Source organism: Haemaphysalis longicornis, unplaced genomic scaffold (genome assembly GCF_048455015.1).
Source record: "Haemaphysalis longicornis isolate Haplotype H1 unplaced genomic scaffold, Haemaphysalis longicornis Haplotype H1 scaffold_2, whole genome shotgun sequence".
NCBI lineage: Eukaryota > Metazoa > Arthropoda > Arachnida > Ixodida > Ixodidae > Haemaphysalis > Haemaphysalis longicornis.
The window spans coordinates 155929549-155948656 of NW_027526295.1; the positions used below are offsets into that span (position 1 = coordinate 155929549).

Below are 19108 nucleotides of genomic sequence, written 5' to 3' on the forward strand. Positions count from 1 at the left end.
TGAGATTGTTCATCGCATACCCACAAAAGACGGTTCGCACATTCTCGCTCGGTTCTGCTTGCAGACAAAGAAAGCGGAGTTCATAGCGAAGGCAAGGAAGGCACGACTCACGGCTGGCTCTATTGGATTCACGTCAGAAAATACGTGTCGAGCCGGTTTTCGTCAAGACTCCCGAGAACAAACGAATCTTCGCGCAAGCATTGGCTCTCAAAAAAGAAAAAGTGGCAATTCCTCTGGGTCGAAAACTGCAAAATCAAAGCACGCAAGACGAAGGATAGCCACGTCTATCGAATCTCGGGGGTCAGTGATCTTGCCGTCTTTGCATGAACGCAATCGCGCATAAAGTCGCTAATGCGATCATGTATTACACCGTACACCAGCTAAATAGTACCCTACTAAAATATTCAACCACATCCCCCATATCCGTTATTCACTTTAACATCCGTAGCCTACCTAAACACTACGATGATCTTGTCGACTTTTTAACACTCTCCAACCACAACTTTTCCGTTATTTACATGTCGGAAACCTGGTTATCATCTAGTGATGACAGGCTGTTTTATTTGCCGAATTACAATGCTGAATTTAACCACCGCCCGAATGACCATCATGGCGGTTCAGCTATATTAATTTCAAACGCATTATCTTAAAAACTTCGCAATGACATAAGTTTTAGCACAGCAAAAATTGAATCAGTCTGGATTGAATTCGACCGCGTTGCCTTTCCATTTACAAGAAATACTATCATAGCATCGATCTACCGGAGACCGCCAGGGGGCGCCGACCAGTGCAGACGTGACAAGATCGGCTCCCAACTGTTTGAACGATTTCGGTCGGATAATCTACTTTTATCGCTGTGTTTTTGGCTTCAACCAACGCCGGAAGTTGCAGCGCTTCTGTGGATACCAGGTTTTCGCCGGTGGGTGATCTTTTCACCGAAGTACTGAACTTTTTCCCCGAGCGCCACGCTGGCGACCGCTAGGCCTAACGCTCGGCAGGCCTAGCGCGGCGACGCGCCGGTGGCTGCCCTCGCTGCTGGCACGGCGAACTCTGCGACAGCTGTCATGGCGGCGGCTTCGATGCAAGTGGAAGGCGATTTCATCGCCGAAGACGATATTGACAAGGAATCGGGCTGGAAGAAGGTCACCAGCCGAAGGAAAAAAAAAGTCAGCCGAGAGCAGCACGATAGCCACGCTAGCGAAGAGAAGGTGAGTGCACGCCGGCCGTTTTCCAGCGTCGTGAATCGGGTGGTAAAGGCCTCACGCATGCCTCCCATGCCTCAGGAGCACATCAAGATTGTGATACGCCCCAGAGGGGGATTGAATTTGGAGAAAGTGGGCCCCACCGTGGGTAAGGCGATTACCGAAGCGGCAAGCTTGAGCTCGGAGCAAACGCTGCATGACGTAATCTGCCCAAACATTACGCAAAACATTATGGTGGCCAGCACCCCTCTAAGAGAAAATGCGGACAAGTACGCTCGCATCAAGTTCATAACGGTGGCCGGGAAGGTCTTCGAAGTCAACGCTTACGAGACCGCCCCCAGCGATACGTGCAAGGGGATTATTAGAAACGTGGACATCGCAGACGGGCCTGCAACCCTTGAAAGGAACATTTTGAACGACCGTAACCCGTTGGCGCTCGGCGTCAAGAGAATCAAGAACTCCGGATCTGTTATTATTGTATTCGATGGACTTCGTGTACCGAACTTTGTGAGATATGGACCTACTCTAGTGCGCTGCTACTTATATCGGAAACAAGTGGACGTGTGCTACGCTTGCGGAAAGATCGGACACCGGAAGGACGTTTGCCCGACACCCGGTGTTTCGGAATGTAGGGGCTGCGGCGTGCGCAACCCAAGTGACCCACATGTGTGCAACCCGAAATGCAAGCTGTGCGGGGGCTTGCATGTGACAGCGGATAAATCGTGCAAGAAACGCTACTTGATGCCATACGTGGTGCGTGTTAGACGTCAAGAGCGCGCGAAGGCACAGATGGTCAAGGAAGAGACGCAGACGGTGAGCGACAGGTCCGAATCCAGGGGGCGAGCTAGCTCGCGCTGCCGCTCTCGGTCCCGACGTCGTGCGTCATCAAAAAAGCGAGACGCAAGCAGGAGCAGAGGTCGCTCCCGCTCCAGAGGGCCGCAGGCGCGTTTCGCGGCTGGTGGTGGCGCAGACTCGTGGGCCAACAAGGTTAAGGGCAAAGAAAAAGGCGCGGATCAGCCAATGACCCAAGCGAATCGTAGTCTAGAAAGAGATAGGATTCTATCGCTGGAAAAGGAGAACAACAGCCTCAGGGCGGTGGTAGAGAGGCTCACTCTCGAATTGATCGAGCTCCGCAGAGAGATTACTCGTAACAAGTCCGAGTCCTCTGAGAGTCCCTCTGATAGCGGGGTTCCGGGGTCCATGGAGGTTGCTCCGTCAGAGGGCGAGCGTCCCTCAGATAGCGAAGTTCCAAGGTCCATGGAGGTTGCTCCGTCAGTGGGCGAGGTCGCAGAGTGCCCAGCTCCCAAGAAGCGGGCCCTTACTCCGCCCAGTCAGTTGCAGTTTAAGGCAAAGTCGGAAATCAAGGAGGCTCTATCTGCGATTAATGATAGTATCAAGCAGATAAACGACCGACTCACCCGTATTGAGCACAATGAGGAGAGCGTCGGGGCTAGGCTGCAAAAGATCGAGGCATACTTGAATGATACGGTAGTTCCAGCTATGGTGAAGATCTATCCCAACCCTTTGGCAGAGCAGGGTATTTCCCACAGTAATACTAACCTAAATAACGCAATCCCACACGGTCAAGATGGCCTCGATAACTAAAGCCTTTAGAGCCTGGCAATGGAACTGCCGAGGATTCAACCCAAAAAAGGCGGCCCTCCAGTAGTTTATTAGATCACAAGCTGAGAAACCACATGTTATTTTGCTTCAGGAGACTCTTGCGGCTGACCTCCCTTTCACGGGATACAAGGCGGAGAGCCTCCGGGAGGATAAAGGCAGGGGTGTGGCTATTTTGATAAATAAGAAGATCCCTTATATCCGACACGAGCTCCGTACGTCGCATTGTAAGGTAGAATTTATCGCTGTGGAGATAATTCCTAACAATTACATAGGCAACAGCAGCAGTATATTTCTCCTCAATTTGTGTAGTAGCCCAAAAGAATCGAGGCAGAGCTTTAAGGCCATCCTAACTAAAGTGGCACGGCTGGCCGGTAACGCTCCTCTGATTGTTGGTGGGGATTTCAATGCCCCTCACCAAGCGTGGAAATACCCTTACTCCACCGGCAAGGGTGAAAGGTTATGGACGCACGCCTCGGACCTTAGTCTCACTCTCATTACAGACCCGGGTCACCCAACTAGATGCGGCACTTCTACGTGCAGGGACTCGACGCCGGACCTAACTTTTGTCCGGGGAATCGAGAAACCTAGCTGGGTGAATACTGATATTGACCTCGGCAGCGATCACTATATTGTAGTCGTCAGCTTCGAGGTAGTCTGTAAGAAGCTGAGGGAGTTTAAACTGATTGATTGGGATAAGTTCCGCAAATTGAGGGCTAATCCCGATGCCTCTCCCGATGAGGCAGATCCTCCGCTCGAGAGCTGGATCGAGCAGCTTGGGCTGGACATTCACGCGTCAGAAAGAACCATCCTCACGGATGTTGGAACTGAGAAGATGGACCACAGACTAGCTAATCTCCTTGAGGCTAAGCAATCAATACTAGCACGGTGGAAAGGCCAACGACTGAACACGAGACTTAGGAAAAAGATCGCGCTGCTGAACAGAGAGATTGAGGAGTACTGTAAAGTTCTATGTAAACAACAATGGGATGAGATATGCAATTCCTTAGACGGCCAACTTCGCAAAGGGAGAGGCTGGGGTCTCCTCAGACATCTACTAGATGAGGGAGGTTCCAGATCCAAGCCAACCCAGCGGTCGCTACTGAGCAAAATAATTCACAAGGCGCGGAAGGAAGCTAAGGATGACGAGCTCTTGGAAGATCTAGCCGGTCAGTATTTGCCACTTATAAAAACGCAGACTTTCGTCCCTCCGCCAGTAGTGTATACGGGTTCTCCCAACCACGCGCTTGACGGAGATTTTTCGGAGGGAGAAGTTCGTTTTGCTATTCAGGAGCTTAACAGTAAATCTGCTGCTGGCCCTGATGGTATTTCGAACAGAGTTCTTCGCAATCTTGAGGATAATTCCATCAGCTATCTAACCAGACAAATCAATAATATCTGGAGAGAGGGCTACGTCCCAGATACTTGGAAACATGCTAATACGATACTCATTCCTAAGCCGGGCAAGCCTCTCGGACTTAAAAACCTCAGACCGATCTCTCTGACGTCCTGCCTCGGCAAGGTTGCGGAGCATGTTGTGCTTAACAGGCTATCCGCTTATGCGGAGGATAACCAGCTTTTCCCGTATACCATGATCGGTTTCAGGCCGGGTCTTTCGACCCAGGAAGCTATGCTCCGGATCAAAAAGAAGCTGCTAGATCGGGTCACTCAAGACACAAGGGCCATTCTGGGCCTTGATGTAGAAAAAGCCTTTGATAATATACGCCACACGGCTATACTTCAGGCCATATCGGACCTTAGTCTCGGCGAGCGTTTCTTTTCTTACGTTCGATCTTTTCTCAGCGGCAGAACCGCCTCCCTACGCATTGGAGATATTATATCAGAACCCCTCGAGCTTGGAGACAGGGGAACTCCTCAAGGCTCGGTACTGTCTCCCTTTTTGTTCAATCTAGTCATGTCCAAATTAGCTAGAACACTTCTCGATATTGAGGGGGTTGAACACACCATCTACGCTGATGATGTTACCCTGTGGAGTGCTGGGGGAAGTGACGGTGAATTGGAGGCTCGATTGCAAAAAGCTGTCAGGGCCACATAGCTATACCTCGCCCCTGCGGGTCTTAAATGCTCCTCAAAGAAGTCGGAGTTGCTTTTCTATAGCCCATCTAGACCAGGGCGCAAGCCCAGGGGTTGGGAGCAGGACAGGAGGCCCAACGTTGCGCTTTTTGACATGCACGGCAATCGCATTCCGGAGGTCAATTCCATCAGAGTTCTGGGCTTAATTATCGAAGGAAACGGTTCCAATAACTTAATGTTACAGAAGATTACCGGGGAAGTTGAAAACGCGTTACGAATGTTTCGACGCATTCTCAACAGGAATAGGGGTATAAGCGAGGAGTGCGCCATCAGGCTTATCCACGCTTTCGTCCTATGCCACATTTCTTACGTCGCGGCTATGCTCAATTGGAAGAAAACCGAAGAGAAACGCCTCGACACCATGATTCGTCGTGTTTTTAAGGTAGCTTTGGGGCTTCCTATCAATGCATCCACAGATCTCCTACTGAAACTAGGGGTTCACAATACGTTATCAGAAATCGCAGAAGCCCAGCACACTGCGCAGGTAGGTCGACTGTCAGGCACTAGAGCAGGCAGAGACATTCTGGTCACTCTGGGCATCTTTACCGAACAGAATAAGGAGAGTGTTAAACACCTTAGCAGAGAAATCAGAGACTCCATCGTGGTCCGTCCTTTCCCCAGAAACGTCCACCCTGTCTTTAATCAAGGAAGGAGACTGTCTCGAGCCAAGGCACTTCTAGCTGCAGCTCTCGAGAGCCCTACGGAGTCGGCTTTTGTAGATGCTGCTCAGATAAATGGAAGACAGGCCTTTTCGATAGCCGTCATTGATGCTCAAGAACGGATGTGCAACGCACTTTCCGTGTTTACCAAGAATCCGGAGGTTGCTGAGCAAATGGCCATTGCACTTGCTCTGCTTGATCCTCTACATAAGGTCATTTATAGTGACTCTAGGGCGGCCACTCGAGCCTTCGCCAGGGGAGTGGTTGATGCCAAAGTCTCCAAGTTATTGGAAGATAGACACATTAGTAATCATTCGATAGTCTGGTTTCCAGCCCACATGGGCGACCTCGGGGGAGGACAGCGGAACTTCAATGAATCCGCACACGAGGCGGCGCGAGGACTCAGCAGCCGCGCACCCTCCCAACCACCCCCGTCTCCACAAAGGGCTTTCAAGGATCAACTTCAGACCTACAACGAGCTCACCAAGCACTTCTACTTAAATCGACGGGAATTTGCGCTCCCACACAAAGGACTCAACAGGGCGCAGTCAGTCACTCTCCGCATGTTACAAACGGACTCATACGCCAATCCTTGGAGGATGAGCCACATCGACTCGGACTACGACGGAACTGCATCGTGTTCAAAGTGTGATGGGCGTGTGAACTTGGGTCATATGTTGTGTGGTTGTGCTACGCAAGCCTCCTATCTGGAGGATAAGGTCAAGTGGGACAGTGCTCTCAGGAGCAGTGAACTTAACGATCAACTCTGGGCTGTCCAGAAGGCCCGCGTAGCGGCGGAGAGTCTCGGGCTCCCCGTCCCGACGTGGGAGATGCCCTCTACACCTTGACACCGGTCAGGTGTCCTTCAGGACCCTTTTTGGAAATAAAGTTTCACCACCACCACCACCATCGATCTACCGGTCACCATCCGCCTGTTACACTGACTTCTGCAAAGAACTCGAACAAATCTAAACAAATTAAACCTAGAAAACAAAAACATAGTTATTGTAGGTGACATAAACATTGACATCACTGATGTAACAAATGGCACATGCTCAGAGTACAATAACTGCTTCGTTGGTAACGGTTTATAATCTTTAACACAATCAGCTACTCGGTGCGTGCCACATGGTGCGCACATGCTTATTGACCACATCTTATCTAACTTAGTTTCCCCTGAAGTTCCTGGAATTGTCGACTTTAATATCACAGACCATTACCCTATATTTGTACTGCTCGAAAGTCGTATCCAATCTAAACCTCAGACCTTATAACAAGGCACTCGTTTGACTCCAGTGAATTTACCGAAATCATATCGCTTATTGACTGGAGGGACGTGTTGGAGGAATATTGCCCAGAAGCGGCATTCAACTTATTCTCTTCTAAAATAGTAGAATCAATCTATGCACGTCACTGACTCCCGTCCATAAGCGATACTCTGCCCCCAGTAACCCAAAGATAACGAATGGTCTCCTACGCAGCATTCGTAAAAGAGACAACCTTTACAAGAAAGTAAAAGCTCGGCCCTTCAATATTCCTCTTAAAATTCGTGATAAAAAGTATTCGCAAACCCTCGATGCAACGTTGAAGCTAGCTGAAAAGAACTACTACCAAAATAAAATTCTTCAAAACGGTAAAACACCCATAAGAACTGGTAACTAATCAGAGAATTCCTTAAGCTGGGTGACGAGCACTTCTCTATAACTGAAATTAACGGTGGTATGCAGACTTTAACGAATCCTATGGACATTGCAGACTCATTTAACACTTTCTTTTCTAAAGTGAATATAACACAGGCTAGTAACGTTTCATGCCTCCCTAGATGTCCCCATAGTTTTTACCTGCGTCCTACCTCAGCTGACGAAGTCCATAATGTAATTTCAAATTTAAAAAACACTGGCCCCGGGTTAGATCTAATTCACCCTTTTAAAATAAAGCTAGTTTCTCGTGACGTGTCCGCTGTACTTGCTAGCATAATCAATAACATATTTGCGACCGGCGTTTTTCCGTCTGAACTTAAGCGTGGCAAAATTGTTCCAGTCTTCAAAAAAGGCGAGCGTAATTTTTTAGCTAATTACCGCCTTATAACTATTCTTCCGTTCTTTAGTAAATTATTCGAGAAGCTCATTTCAGATCGTCTAATGGCATATTTTGCTAAATTTTAACCTTCTAACCAACTATCAGTTTGGTTTTCGCACTAATCTTTCAACAGAACTTGCGCTTATAAAATTTACAGATAAGATTAAACAGCTCATTGACAAAGGTCAGTGGGCTGGAGCGGTATTTATTGATTTCACGAAAGCTTTCGATACCATTAATCATAAAATTCTTTTTGCTAAATTAGAATCACTCGGAATTTGTGGGCCACCTCTAACACTTTTGCCGAGCTATTTAGCAGACAGGACCCAAGTGGTACGCCTTTTAGACGCAACTTCCTAACCTATAACTGTAAATCAAGGCGTTCCGCAAGGGTCAAATTTAGGTCCACTTCTTTTTTTAGTGTATATTAATGACTTGCCTACGTGCCTAAATAACACAACTTGTATTCTTTACGCCGATGACACAACAATATTAACAGGTAATCCTAATCTAGACGCCTTAACAGCAAGGCTAAACAAAAACGTCGAAAATATTGCAGAATGGTGTAATAAAAACGCACTCCAAATAAGCCCCACAAAAACAAAATATTTAATATTTCATACCTCTAATAAGCATCCAGTTTCAGTTCCAAGCCTTTGCTTTGAACGCACCGCCATTTCTGTGTCACGCACAGTAACATTCCTCGGAGTTCTACTCGACACTCATCTGAAATTTAATCTCCACGTGAAAAAACTTACAAAAAAATTGGTTGTGGCATACGCGTACTAATTAGATCTCGAAGCTATTTTCAGAAACATATCCTGATATATCTATACTATGCATTTGTTCACAGTCATCTTAATTACTGCTTATAGTCATGGGGAAATACATATTCTACTCATTTGTCATGTCTCCATCATTTACAAAACCAAGCAGTTCGCCTAATTACATTCAGCCCATACAACGCATCGGCGCTTCCCATCTACACCAGTCTGAAGATTCTACTTGCTTTGCAACTTGCTTTAAAACTTGCTTTTCAACAAAATCTGGGTGCTATCATCTTTCGGGCTCGCACACACGGCATAATTATTAGTAGCTTCTTAGATTCCCACCTAACAAACACTAACCCCACAAGATTTGCCCAAGGCCTTAACCTAGCAACTCCTGCCTAAGGTCTACACTAACTACGGCAAACAAACAGCCATTTTCGTAGCCATTCGACTATGGAATTCATTACCAATAACAATTAAATTGTCTTATTCTATGCGTTCATTCAACAGTAGTTTAATATCGTTTTTGCTTAACAATCTTTCTGAATAATAAAGTCTCGTATAGTAGTTAAACCTGTTTTTCCAGAGCTAATATTGTATAATTTCTTGTTCTAGTGCTTGCATATTTTACTGACGTGTTACACTGATCCGCACCTAACTACAAAATTTTAGTACTTGTACAAAATATTGCTTCTTCATTGTACAGTAATTTAAGACCATGGTTGCTAACATTTTTTTTCTGAATAATACTTTTTGTGCTCCCCCAGTTTATAGTACTCAAACCTTTTTTTCCCGAGATAATATTGCATAATTTCTTGTTATAGTGTTTGCATATTCAATTAGCGTGATAAACTGACCCTTACCTCGACTGCCTACATATTTTTTAACAATATTTTCGCATTTATTAAGAGGAGGTCCCCCCGACAGTTTTACTTTGGCACCTCTTTCTGTACTAATAACTACGTGCGATGTGTATGTACCGAAAAATGTTTAATAAAATCCTTGAAATTGTAGTCCTGTATTAATGCAGGGAAAGACATGCGGCCAAAAATAGGGGAGGGGGAAGAAGGGAAGATGGGATTAGCACAGTTAAATTATTTGTCCATGAATGCCATACAGGAGTCCCCTTCAATCAGCGGAGGCCATGTTAAGGAGATCACATCCTATAAGAGCCGAACCGAAGATTGAGACGCAAACTCGGCGCAGCGGACAAGAATCTGGCCCAAGTAATTTAAGTCCAAACACAAACGAAGTTGAAGAAAGAGACACAAATACGATGCTGCAGTAAAGAAGTGGTTGATAAATATCGCCGACCCACTGATGAGGCTCAGTGGCTATGACGTTGAGCTGCTGAGCTGAAGGACGCGGGTTCGGTATTGACCGTGATCGCCGCCTTTTTGATACAGGCTAAAAAAAATTTGTATTTCGCGCGTTCGGTTTTCTGCCTGCCTTGATGGTAGTTCGCGTCGCAGCTGCCAGATGGCGCCACCAGTCCACGGTGTGCCATATGTTCGTGTCTCGTTCGGGCCGCGTTATTGTCGTTATGTTTGTCATGCATTTCTCTTTCTGTTTGTCCTGGCTAGCGTGCACACCCACCCGATTCAAAGGGTACAGCCAAAATAGCATCATCATCATCATCATCATCATCATCATCAGCGCGCGCCGCTCGTGGGACCTTGTTCTCGGCGGTTGCACTCGGTCTTGTAAGAGGTAGCGTCAAACATCCCCCTCGCGAGGGGCACGATCAAATGCAGAGCATTTCCGGGGGCGCACGACGTTAAGTAGTTTGCGTTACGTTAATGTTGTTGCACTTGTGGCAACTGCTGACGAGAGAGCGCTCGTCAGCAGTAATTTGAATGAGTCAACGATATAAGGCGCGTTCCTAGCGACCCATTCTGTGTCGGCTTTGTGGCGCAGTGGGTAGAGCACCATGTACATTGCGTTCCGCCCGCAGGGTCGAGGGATCGAAACCTGGCGCCGGATAGTATTTTCCTTTATATAGTGTAGGGGGAGGGGTGCGGACAACGACGGTGCGGACTACGACGGGACAACGCGGGTGGCATCGTGAGTTACTGAAATGCTCTGCATTTAAAACGAAAGCCCCGTGTTTCTGGACTTCGGCGCACGTTAAAGATCCCCAGGTGTTCAAAATTAACCCGCAGCCCTCCACGACGGTGCACCTAATAGCCCAGGTGCAAAAGCTCGGGCGCGTTAAACCCCGCAATCGATAAGCGTCGGCAAGCTTTCTCCTTCAAAGCATGTCAGCCCACATAAGTGCCACGATGAGTTTTAGATGCGACGCATCTCATTCACTCTCCTTGTCCCTGCATCCATCCGGCGTTGTAGGCGTTGTCGGCGTCCCCCATTCTCCTCGCGCAGCGCTCACCCCCTTCCCTCTCCGATAGCGAACACTCTCTCGCGAGGGGCATTGGATTGGATTGGATTGGATTGGAACTCTGCGATACTTCGCATCACCTCCGGGTTCCCCTCGGGAAGATGGTGTAATTTTTTTATGCTAGGGCGAAATATTTTTCCTCACTCGTCCAAGCTTTATAAAAAAACTTTCTCGGGACACTTAACTCTGCTCACATGCTTTGAAGGCGAAAGTCTAGCAACACTAACAACACCGTATTTGGATCGTTTTTTTCCTTCCGTTTCTTTGTCTTTTACGCGCCAGTTTTACTTCGACCGCCTTCCATTCTGCTACAGTGTATGCGGCTATTTCCTCGCTTTTGTCTTTCCCTCTTACGGCGCGAGTTGCTTCCGACAGAACTCTGGCACACACGCGCCATCACGCTCAGGTGTCACGCGACACGCGTAGTTTTACAACTTTTACGTTTCCAATTCGTAGTTTCGCGAGATATGCGAAGCGGGCTCATTTCTTCTCAAAGCCAATCCCCTATGCCAGATTGGGGGATCGGCCAATTTCTAGCCAATCCCCCAAGTGCCCATGGGCCGCAGACAAAGAAGCAACAGCGACAACTTTTTATGCGCTGGCAAGGTGGTTAATAAAGAATAGCAAGAGAGAGCGCATTTGTAGAAGAAAAAAAGACATAGCGCAGTTATGGTAGAGCAACGGGCTGTTTTCTTGCAGCTCCCGGGTTCAAATCCCACCGCTTCACACGTGCTCATTTGTTTACTTTTTTACTGCGGCAACCACTTTATTGAACGGACAGCAACGACGGTGCTTTTTCGCGGGGCGGGGCACCTCACGCTTTCGCCTTAAAGCTGTTCTGATAAGATCTGCCGCTACCCAGGTTATCCGCCTAAAAAAGTCGATCATATATCAATTAACGGCTCTGGTACAAGCATGTCAGCCACTTTAGCCAACATTTTCCCTACGTATTGTACCCCCGAATCGAAGAAACTAGACCGTACAACATACCTCTTCCAAATAGCTTCTCCGACATTATAATCGTTGAAGGTGTTAATAATATGCTACCTAATCTAAAAATTAGGCCATCCGGTGGTCTCGACAACATATATCCAGTGCCTTCTTGCACCGTTACGCTGAACGGTTATAGGACATATTCTTACTCATCTTTTCGGCTTTTAATTATTTCGAAATCCCTGTTGACTGGCGAATGGTTTGTATCGGGCCAATCTTTTAAGAAGGAGACCGCCGTTTGGCAGGCAACTATCGCCCTATCTCTCCGACATCTAGTATATGTGGTATTTCTGAACACGTCGTATCAAAATTCACTGTCTATTCTTGGAAGCTAACAACGCTCTAAAGCATTTACAACATAGTTTTGGAAAGCGCCTATTTACGCTCACCCAGCTCGTAAACACTATTTACGAACTCCACGATATTTTGGTTAAGATTGTGGGATTTTAGTGAAGCATTTTATCGCGTTCCCCACAACACACTGATCTTAAAACTTCGAAAAATTGGCCTACCAATAACGCCAATAGAATAGACCCAGTTATATCTTCGTAACCTGTTAAAATAACTTTTTATAGAGCACTCCCTACGACTACTGCTGTTCCTCACGGCATCGAGCTCGGACTGGGACTACCTATACTAATGATTTTACTGACTATTGATACGGGATCGGTTGTAATAAAGCAGTACTAACACGGAATTTTTGTGTTACTTTTTTTTTTTTCGCGGCTATAGCTGCCTACGAGCCCAGTAATCATTGAATGGCGCATTAGACTGTCGAACGCAACACACGCAGCTCCGCAGCTCCGCAGCTCTGTTTATTCGTGCCAGTTTCGGTTTCGGTGAAGCGAACACCGAGGAAACCGCCGTGACGGGAAGACGCACTTGACGTCACTGTTCTCGTCGCACCTCAGCCGATTCCGGTCTGGGCGCACGCGCACGCGCCAGAACGGCCCGATCGGCCGCAGTCGCGCGTGACGTAGGTTGCAAAAACTGTGACCTAATGCCACGACCAACTATATATACTTCGTGCGTAATGCCCAAGGCAGAAAAGCGCGCGCCAACAGCACCGCCGCCGCTTCGATACGTCACGGAAGCCCTGACGTCGACCGTTTGGGTCAAAGCGCAGATGACGTCGTGAGCTTGCTCGATGGCGCGGATTGGCTTTCCCGTGCGCGCAAGGATTAAAATTGATTTAAGATATGTTCCACTGAACCATTACAGTTTAAACTTCCGAGCGGGTAACTCCATATACAACGGAAGCTTTCTACACAGTTATCTAAGCTTTTGAAATTTCGTGTCCCTACTCATTTAAGGTTGTTTGCTGACGACTTTGCACTGTTCAAATGCATGTCTCCCTCAAACGACCAAGCGAGCCTTCGAAGTATTCTTGATGACGTTTCTGAATTGTGCGCAAAATGTTCCATAGAGCTGAACTGTGATAACTCTATGTTGCTTCAAGTCGCAAAAAAAATTAGCTGAATAGGTTGAAGAATGAAAATATCTGGAAGTTACAAGTATCCAACTACCCTAGTAGAGTCACGAACAAAATTTGTGTATAAGCCTGTAGAAAACTTGAATTGCGCCGTGAAAAATTAAAGGCCGCACCTTCACACGTGAAGTTCCTTGCTTATAATATGGTTGTTAGGCCTCAACTAGAATGCGCAAGCGCAGCATTGGACCCATTTCTTCGAAATGAACCATTCGACTCTGAAGGTGGACGACCAGCGAAGCTTGATAGGTTTCCTTATAACGAAAACGGAACAGAGGGGGGATAATGTGGTTGATCCCTCTTCCATAGTAACCGGTTAAACACGAAAGTGAGATTTGCCTTCACAGTAGCAGTTGAATGCTTATTGTGCATCGATATGAACTTGCACATCTCTATTTATATTTCGGTATGGCACCATTATAGGCATCATCGTTAGACACAGGATTGCACGCGCCGGAGCATTGCATAAATCCGACTGAAACCACAGGCTTTCGCAAAGCGTCCGTGCGAACGAAACCAAACGGGTTGTCAGCGAATCGTTTGGTGAACACACGGTGCGCGCTGCAACGAAAGGAGCAGCGGACTGTGCCACGAGCGTGTTACTCGCAAGTCGGCGTCGACCTTATTCCGTGGTCGTTGCCTTAAATGCTTTTCCGCAGGTTACGCTGCGCGTCCCCCGTTCACGTAGGCGCTGGCATCGAGGCGCCAACTGTCGGCGCTCATTAGCGTCATCATGCACTACTTCGCTTCGCCTCTCCTGCACGGCAGCACCATCTGAAGGGAAGGATATAAGGCGCGTTTGTCGTCGTCTTCACGCGTCTGTTCCTATAGCGCAGTCGGGAGCATGTTTCGCACCTCCCGTTGCGGCGAAAGAGCTCTTGGTTCGAATCCCGGCCCCGCAGCGTCATTCGATATTCTTGGCGATGTCATTTCGGTGACGGATATGATGTCAGTTAGATCTTGGTGGACCCCGGCATAGAACACTTCCGTGTTAAAAATTCTGGTGCAAGACTCGCGCGCAAGACTTGAATGGCGTCTTAGCGCGCCGCCACCGCGTTGCAGGAAAGCGCACTTCCCTCACTGCAGCGCGTGGTGTAGTTTCTGCGTACAACTGGCGCTTCTTCTATACGGGTTCGCGGTCCCAGTTAAATGCATGTATTGTTTCAAATATCTCAGAACTGGCTTGGTTTGGTTTAATGAGAGACGATGTCGAGGAAGGCTACATATAGCTTGTAATCACTGGCGAGGCACACGAGGCAATTCTTTATGCGACAAAGTGATCTGTTAAATTTTCCGCGCAATTTCGTGCAGCCAGAGACGCCATGCTTGAGGCGAGAAATGGAGAACGCAGAGACTTCGCAAGAGACGGCTGCGCCTAAACCTACGAGCTGTCAATATTTCAGGACAGCACTTACGCCCCAGCCTACACACTCCGCACCTCCGCATAATACCACTCTTCGTATTGATGACCTACGAACGCTCCAACGAAACTTCAAATCACCATTTAGCCCAACCTGCGCAAAACTGCTCGAACACGTAAACAAGGGATGAATTCAAAGTGAAGAAAGCATGACACTACGGTGCCAATGAACACGTTTGGTCGTTGGCACTCACCAGGCGGTTCTTCCTTCTTTTGCTGTGGCGGCGGACGATGCAGCACTCGGTGGGCGGCAGTGGCGGCAGCAGGCTCCTTTTCCCCTTCTGCGGTCTCAGGCTCGTCCTTGAGTATTAACGCCATCCCCACTGGTGACAAGTGCTTGTGTTTGGCTGCACGGCTCTCGAATCTCTGCGTTACCGCGGGGCTTGCGGAACTCGATTCCGATTCCTCGATCTCGGACAGCGACTTCCGGTACGTATCAGCCGTCGGCATGGCTGACACTTCCTGTTCGTCAGACTCTCCCGTCGAGGTGTGCGTGACTACGGGCTGCGTCTTTTCGTCTGCGTCTGCGAGGAGGTGGCTTTTATCCATCTGCATCGCTGTCAAGGGCCTCGCGATAGGCGTCGAAGAGCGTCGTCGCTCTTCTCGTTTCGCCCTCGCCGCCACAGCCGCCGCGTCGGAATCATCGGGCACCGACAACCGGCGGGTCGATGCAGTCCAGCGCTGCGGACGCAGAATCATCGCGCTCCCCTCAGTGACTAGCGGAAGCGACGAGGGAGACCGGGTTTGGGAGGGCAGTGTGATCTCGATGGTCTTCGTCGTGACGGAGGTACGGATTTCAGTTTGGAGCGAAGAAGTGTTCGGCGCCAGGACCCCGCGTTGCGCCGGAGTCACCGTGCAGACGAACTCGATGGACGTAGATGGCGTGCCCGGAGGTGTAATGAGCACCGTCTTCTTGGAGTACTGGGGCGTCGGAGAAACGACGTACTGCTGCTTCAGAGCGGAGGACGGTAGCGCTATGCCGCTTCCTGAGCGGCTGCGGCTGCCACGCGGCGAGAATTTAAACTCACTGCCGTTCTTTATGGCGTGCCTGGCGGCGTTCGCGAGGCTCTGAGAGCTCCCGCCCAAGCCCGCGCTGAAGCTTCGCCAGGCGCCAATTTGGGAGGAGCTCCGCCGGCCCAGGCTGTTGGACGTTGCCGGCATGGTGCCTCCTCCGCCGGAGGAGCGGCTAGCGCCGGGAGCTCCAATTTTGCCCTGGGCGGCGGCAGCGGTGAAGCTGCGGCCCCGGCGGCCCTCGGTGAGCGCCGCGCTGCTGCTGCCCCTCCAGCCATTCGGCAAGAAGTTGCCGCCCAGGTGAGGGCGTCCGGGCGCAGGCCATCTGTCCTGGCTGCGCGTCCCGGTCACAGTGGACCCCACACGCACTCCGGAGATTGAGACGCCCTCCTGACTGATCGAATGCGGCCGCGACGGCGGCTTCGGCCGTGAAGGCGGGCCCGGCCGGGACGGCGGCCCGGACATCGCTCCTACGCCCGATCTCCTGGAAGTGAGCTTCGTCTTCCTCGTCCACCCAACTACAGGGAATGAAGGGACACCGACCGCGCGTGTGGCCTGGGTCGGCTGCATAGTTGCTTTAGGGAAGGGTAATTTCAAAAGGAAATGGTGAAAACTCAACAAAAGTAATTGCGCGAAAGTTACTTTTAGAAATTTGCGAAATGGTGTGTAAACTATCGGCCATGTGGGCTCAGTGTCCAATGCGCTGTGCTGCCAAATCCCAAGGACACGGGTTCAATCCCGGCCGCGCCGGAAATTTTTCTAATGGAGGCTAAAAACAAGAACGCCCGAGTGTCGACACTTCGGCGCGCCTTAAGGAACCCCAGGTGGTATAAGGTAATCCGTAGCCCTCCACTACGGCGCAGCTCGTAGCCCTGGTGTTGCTTCGGTGCATAAAATCAATTTTTTTTTTTTTTGCGCACGCGAGATTGCCCTACGACACAAGAGAAAGTTTTCAAAGGCTTAAGATCTGGGGGTCTCCCAGGATCAAGCCCTGGACCTCGGATATAGGCGCTGCTAAGTGCCGCCTTTGAAGGGCCCTGCAAAACGTTTTTAAACTTTTTTTGCAATCTTAAATGCTTGCAGAACGTATAGTCACCCAACACACCCAATACTTAGATTAGAGGGTCGCAAAGTACCTCAGCGAAAAATTACTGCTCTATGCCCATCAGATCCCTTGGAAACTCGCTCAAAAGATTTTTCCCTCTTTCCCGGTCTTGACGTTCTTCCACGGCCCGAATTACGTCACTGAGGCCATGTAGCGGCTGTTGGCCGGTTTCCCACCAGTTGCAGCAATGAACGCTTTTCGATAGCAACTTTAAAAATACAGCAACAAAAACACACCAGAAACGGAAGGGTATCTGGTGCGACGAGCAAATCAAGGAGTGCCGCTCCGTGCTGGCGATAACCGTAGCTTTCGCAGTGCTTCCAGACGCGAAGGAAAGGGTGAAAGCGTTTATCAAAAGTATTGCAGGGTCTCTTTAAAGTAATATACCCAATTTTGACTGAGTAAAATTATGCACGCGTATTCTGTGTTCATAAGCAACCATTGGCGCGAAAAAGCACGTCCCGCGTTGTCTTCGGCCAACAGCGTGACCCGCGGCACAACCATTGGGCGCCCAGCATCTTCTGGTCCCCAGGACTGCGGCAGCACGGCGTCGCATGGCCTCCTGGAGCGAGGGACCACTCCCGCACCCCCAGGATCAAGTTAAAGTTTTTCAACAATAACAACAGCAGTAACAACCATTTCGCCCCTCTCCTCTTCCAGTTTTGGGCACAATAAAGTTTATCCATCATCATCATCAAGCCGGCGGAGGACTGCACAAGTGCATGGTCAAGGACGGCTGCATGCTGAACGAACAGGTTTTTTTATTGGGTATATTATTGGGTATATTATTTTTATTGGGTATATTATTGGGTAAAAAAAGGAACAGGGGCCACTTGAAAAAACAACGAACTTGCTGATATCTTCCCTGGTCCACTCATGAAGCCAATCATTTTTTGAGCGAAACAACTTGTTAGTCACGAATTGTGTCGGGGGAAACAGTGGTTAAAAATGTCTCAACAAATCATTCGCATGCAAGAGGGAAGAAGCACTTCCGATTTCCACAGGCTAGAGATTTCATCCTTTCGGGGACGGCACAAGAATGTCGGCTACCTCGTGGGGCAAAATTGCATTGCCTTCGTCAACCCCACATGCTCGAATTAACCCCGTGCCATGGGGTGGTGGGGGATAAATGCCCAAATATCTTTCATTCATAAAGTTCCTTTAGCTGAACCCAACGCTTCTTCAAATTTTGGGTGCGTGCGTCCGTGTACCCGTTCAGTACATCTGAAAAATTGAAATCTTTTGGGGCGCCTAAATGGATTTACATGTTTTGAATCCAAAAACATTATGGCTTCTCCTGGCGCGCTATGAAGCCGCGAGGACTTCGCGCTCGTTTTGCATTTTATTTCTTCTCTTGGTACAGTTTTTGATAACGCTTTAAACTGCCTGAAAACCCGCGTTCCGCGTGGCATCGACGTAGAGAAGTGTTTAAGTGGTGGTGGTGGTTCCAGTTAAATGGCGCGTACCCACTCAGGGGGATTGGCCAGGAAATGGGCGCCTTACCGAAAAAACTTAGGTAATTTTGGTAGGGAAAGAAAAATATTTTAATAGTAGGATGGATTAGCAGTAGATGAGTAGAGAAATAAAAGTAAGGAGAATAGAGAAAGAAAGAAAAAAAGGTAAAAACGAACACCATTTAATGAAAATGGGAAGTAAGAAACACGAAGAAAGTGGTACAGACGAAGCAGTGAGCTGGGCGCGCATATTCTTGACAAGGGAATCCAGTAAGTCACTTGCCCCCTCCCGCGCGTGCCTGGCTTGGACTCCTCACCCCTGCTGCGTATTTTTAGTTGACAGCGCCCAGGTTTTGACCCGGAAAATTAGTTGACTCGATAGGTCAAAAAATCGGCCTAACCGAGGGACGGTAGACAAAAAAAAAAAAAACGGTGGCGTAAAGAGAAGAACATAAGTTGGTTGAGTTGGAAGCATAATATAATTCAGTAAATTTTGATATATATATGGGGATCGAGTCCAGAGTCCGCGTGTTCGTCTCGTATTCAGAAGACGAGCACGCATCCCATACGACGCCACCGCGGCTGATGCAAAATGAACTAGTTACCTGATTGAATGCGTTAGAACAGTGTGTTAGAGGCATGCATTGAGGAGTACTACCTGAGTATTTTGAGTATGCTAATCACAGAACTAGTAATTATGCAAGCAGCACAGTACGTTCCCCCTAGATTCCCTCTTTGCGAAAGCGGGTGCGGACGCGGGTATGTCTGGACAGACTTTTTAGCAGCGCCATCACGCATGCGGCATCCACTTGGCACC

At 48.7% G+C, this 19108-nt stretch overlaps 1 protein-coding gene across 1 annotated transcript; it reads left to right on the plus strand.

Annotated features, from left to right (window-relative positions):
- The first annotated feature begins 783 nt into the window (after positions 1 to 783).
- Positions 784 to 14680, plus strand: LOC144168379 (uncharacterized). The gene is made up of 2 exons (XM_077697380.1): positions 784 to 2532; positions 14613 to 14680. Exons 1-2 carry the CDS (start codon positions 1065 to 1067, stop codon positions 14678 to 14680), a joined length of 1536 nt encoding a protein of 511 aa, XP_077553506.1. The 5' UTR covers positions 784 to 1064.
- Positions 14681 to 19108: the final 4428 nt, after the last annotated feature.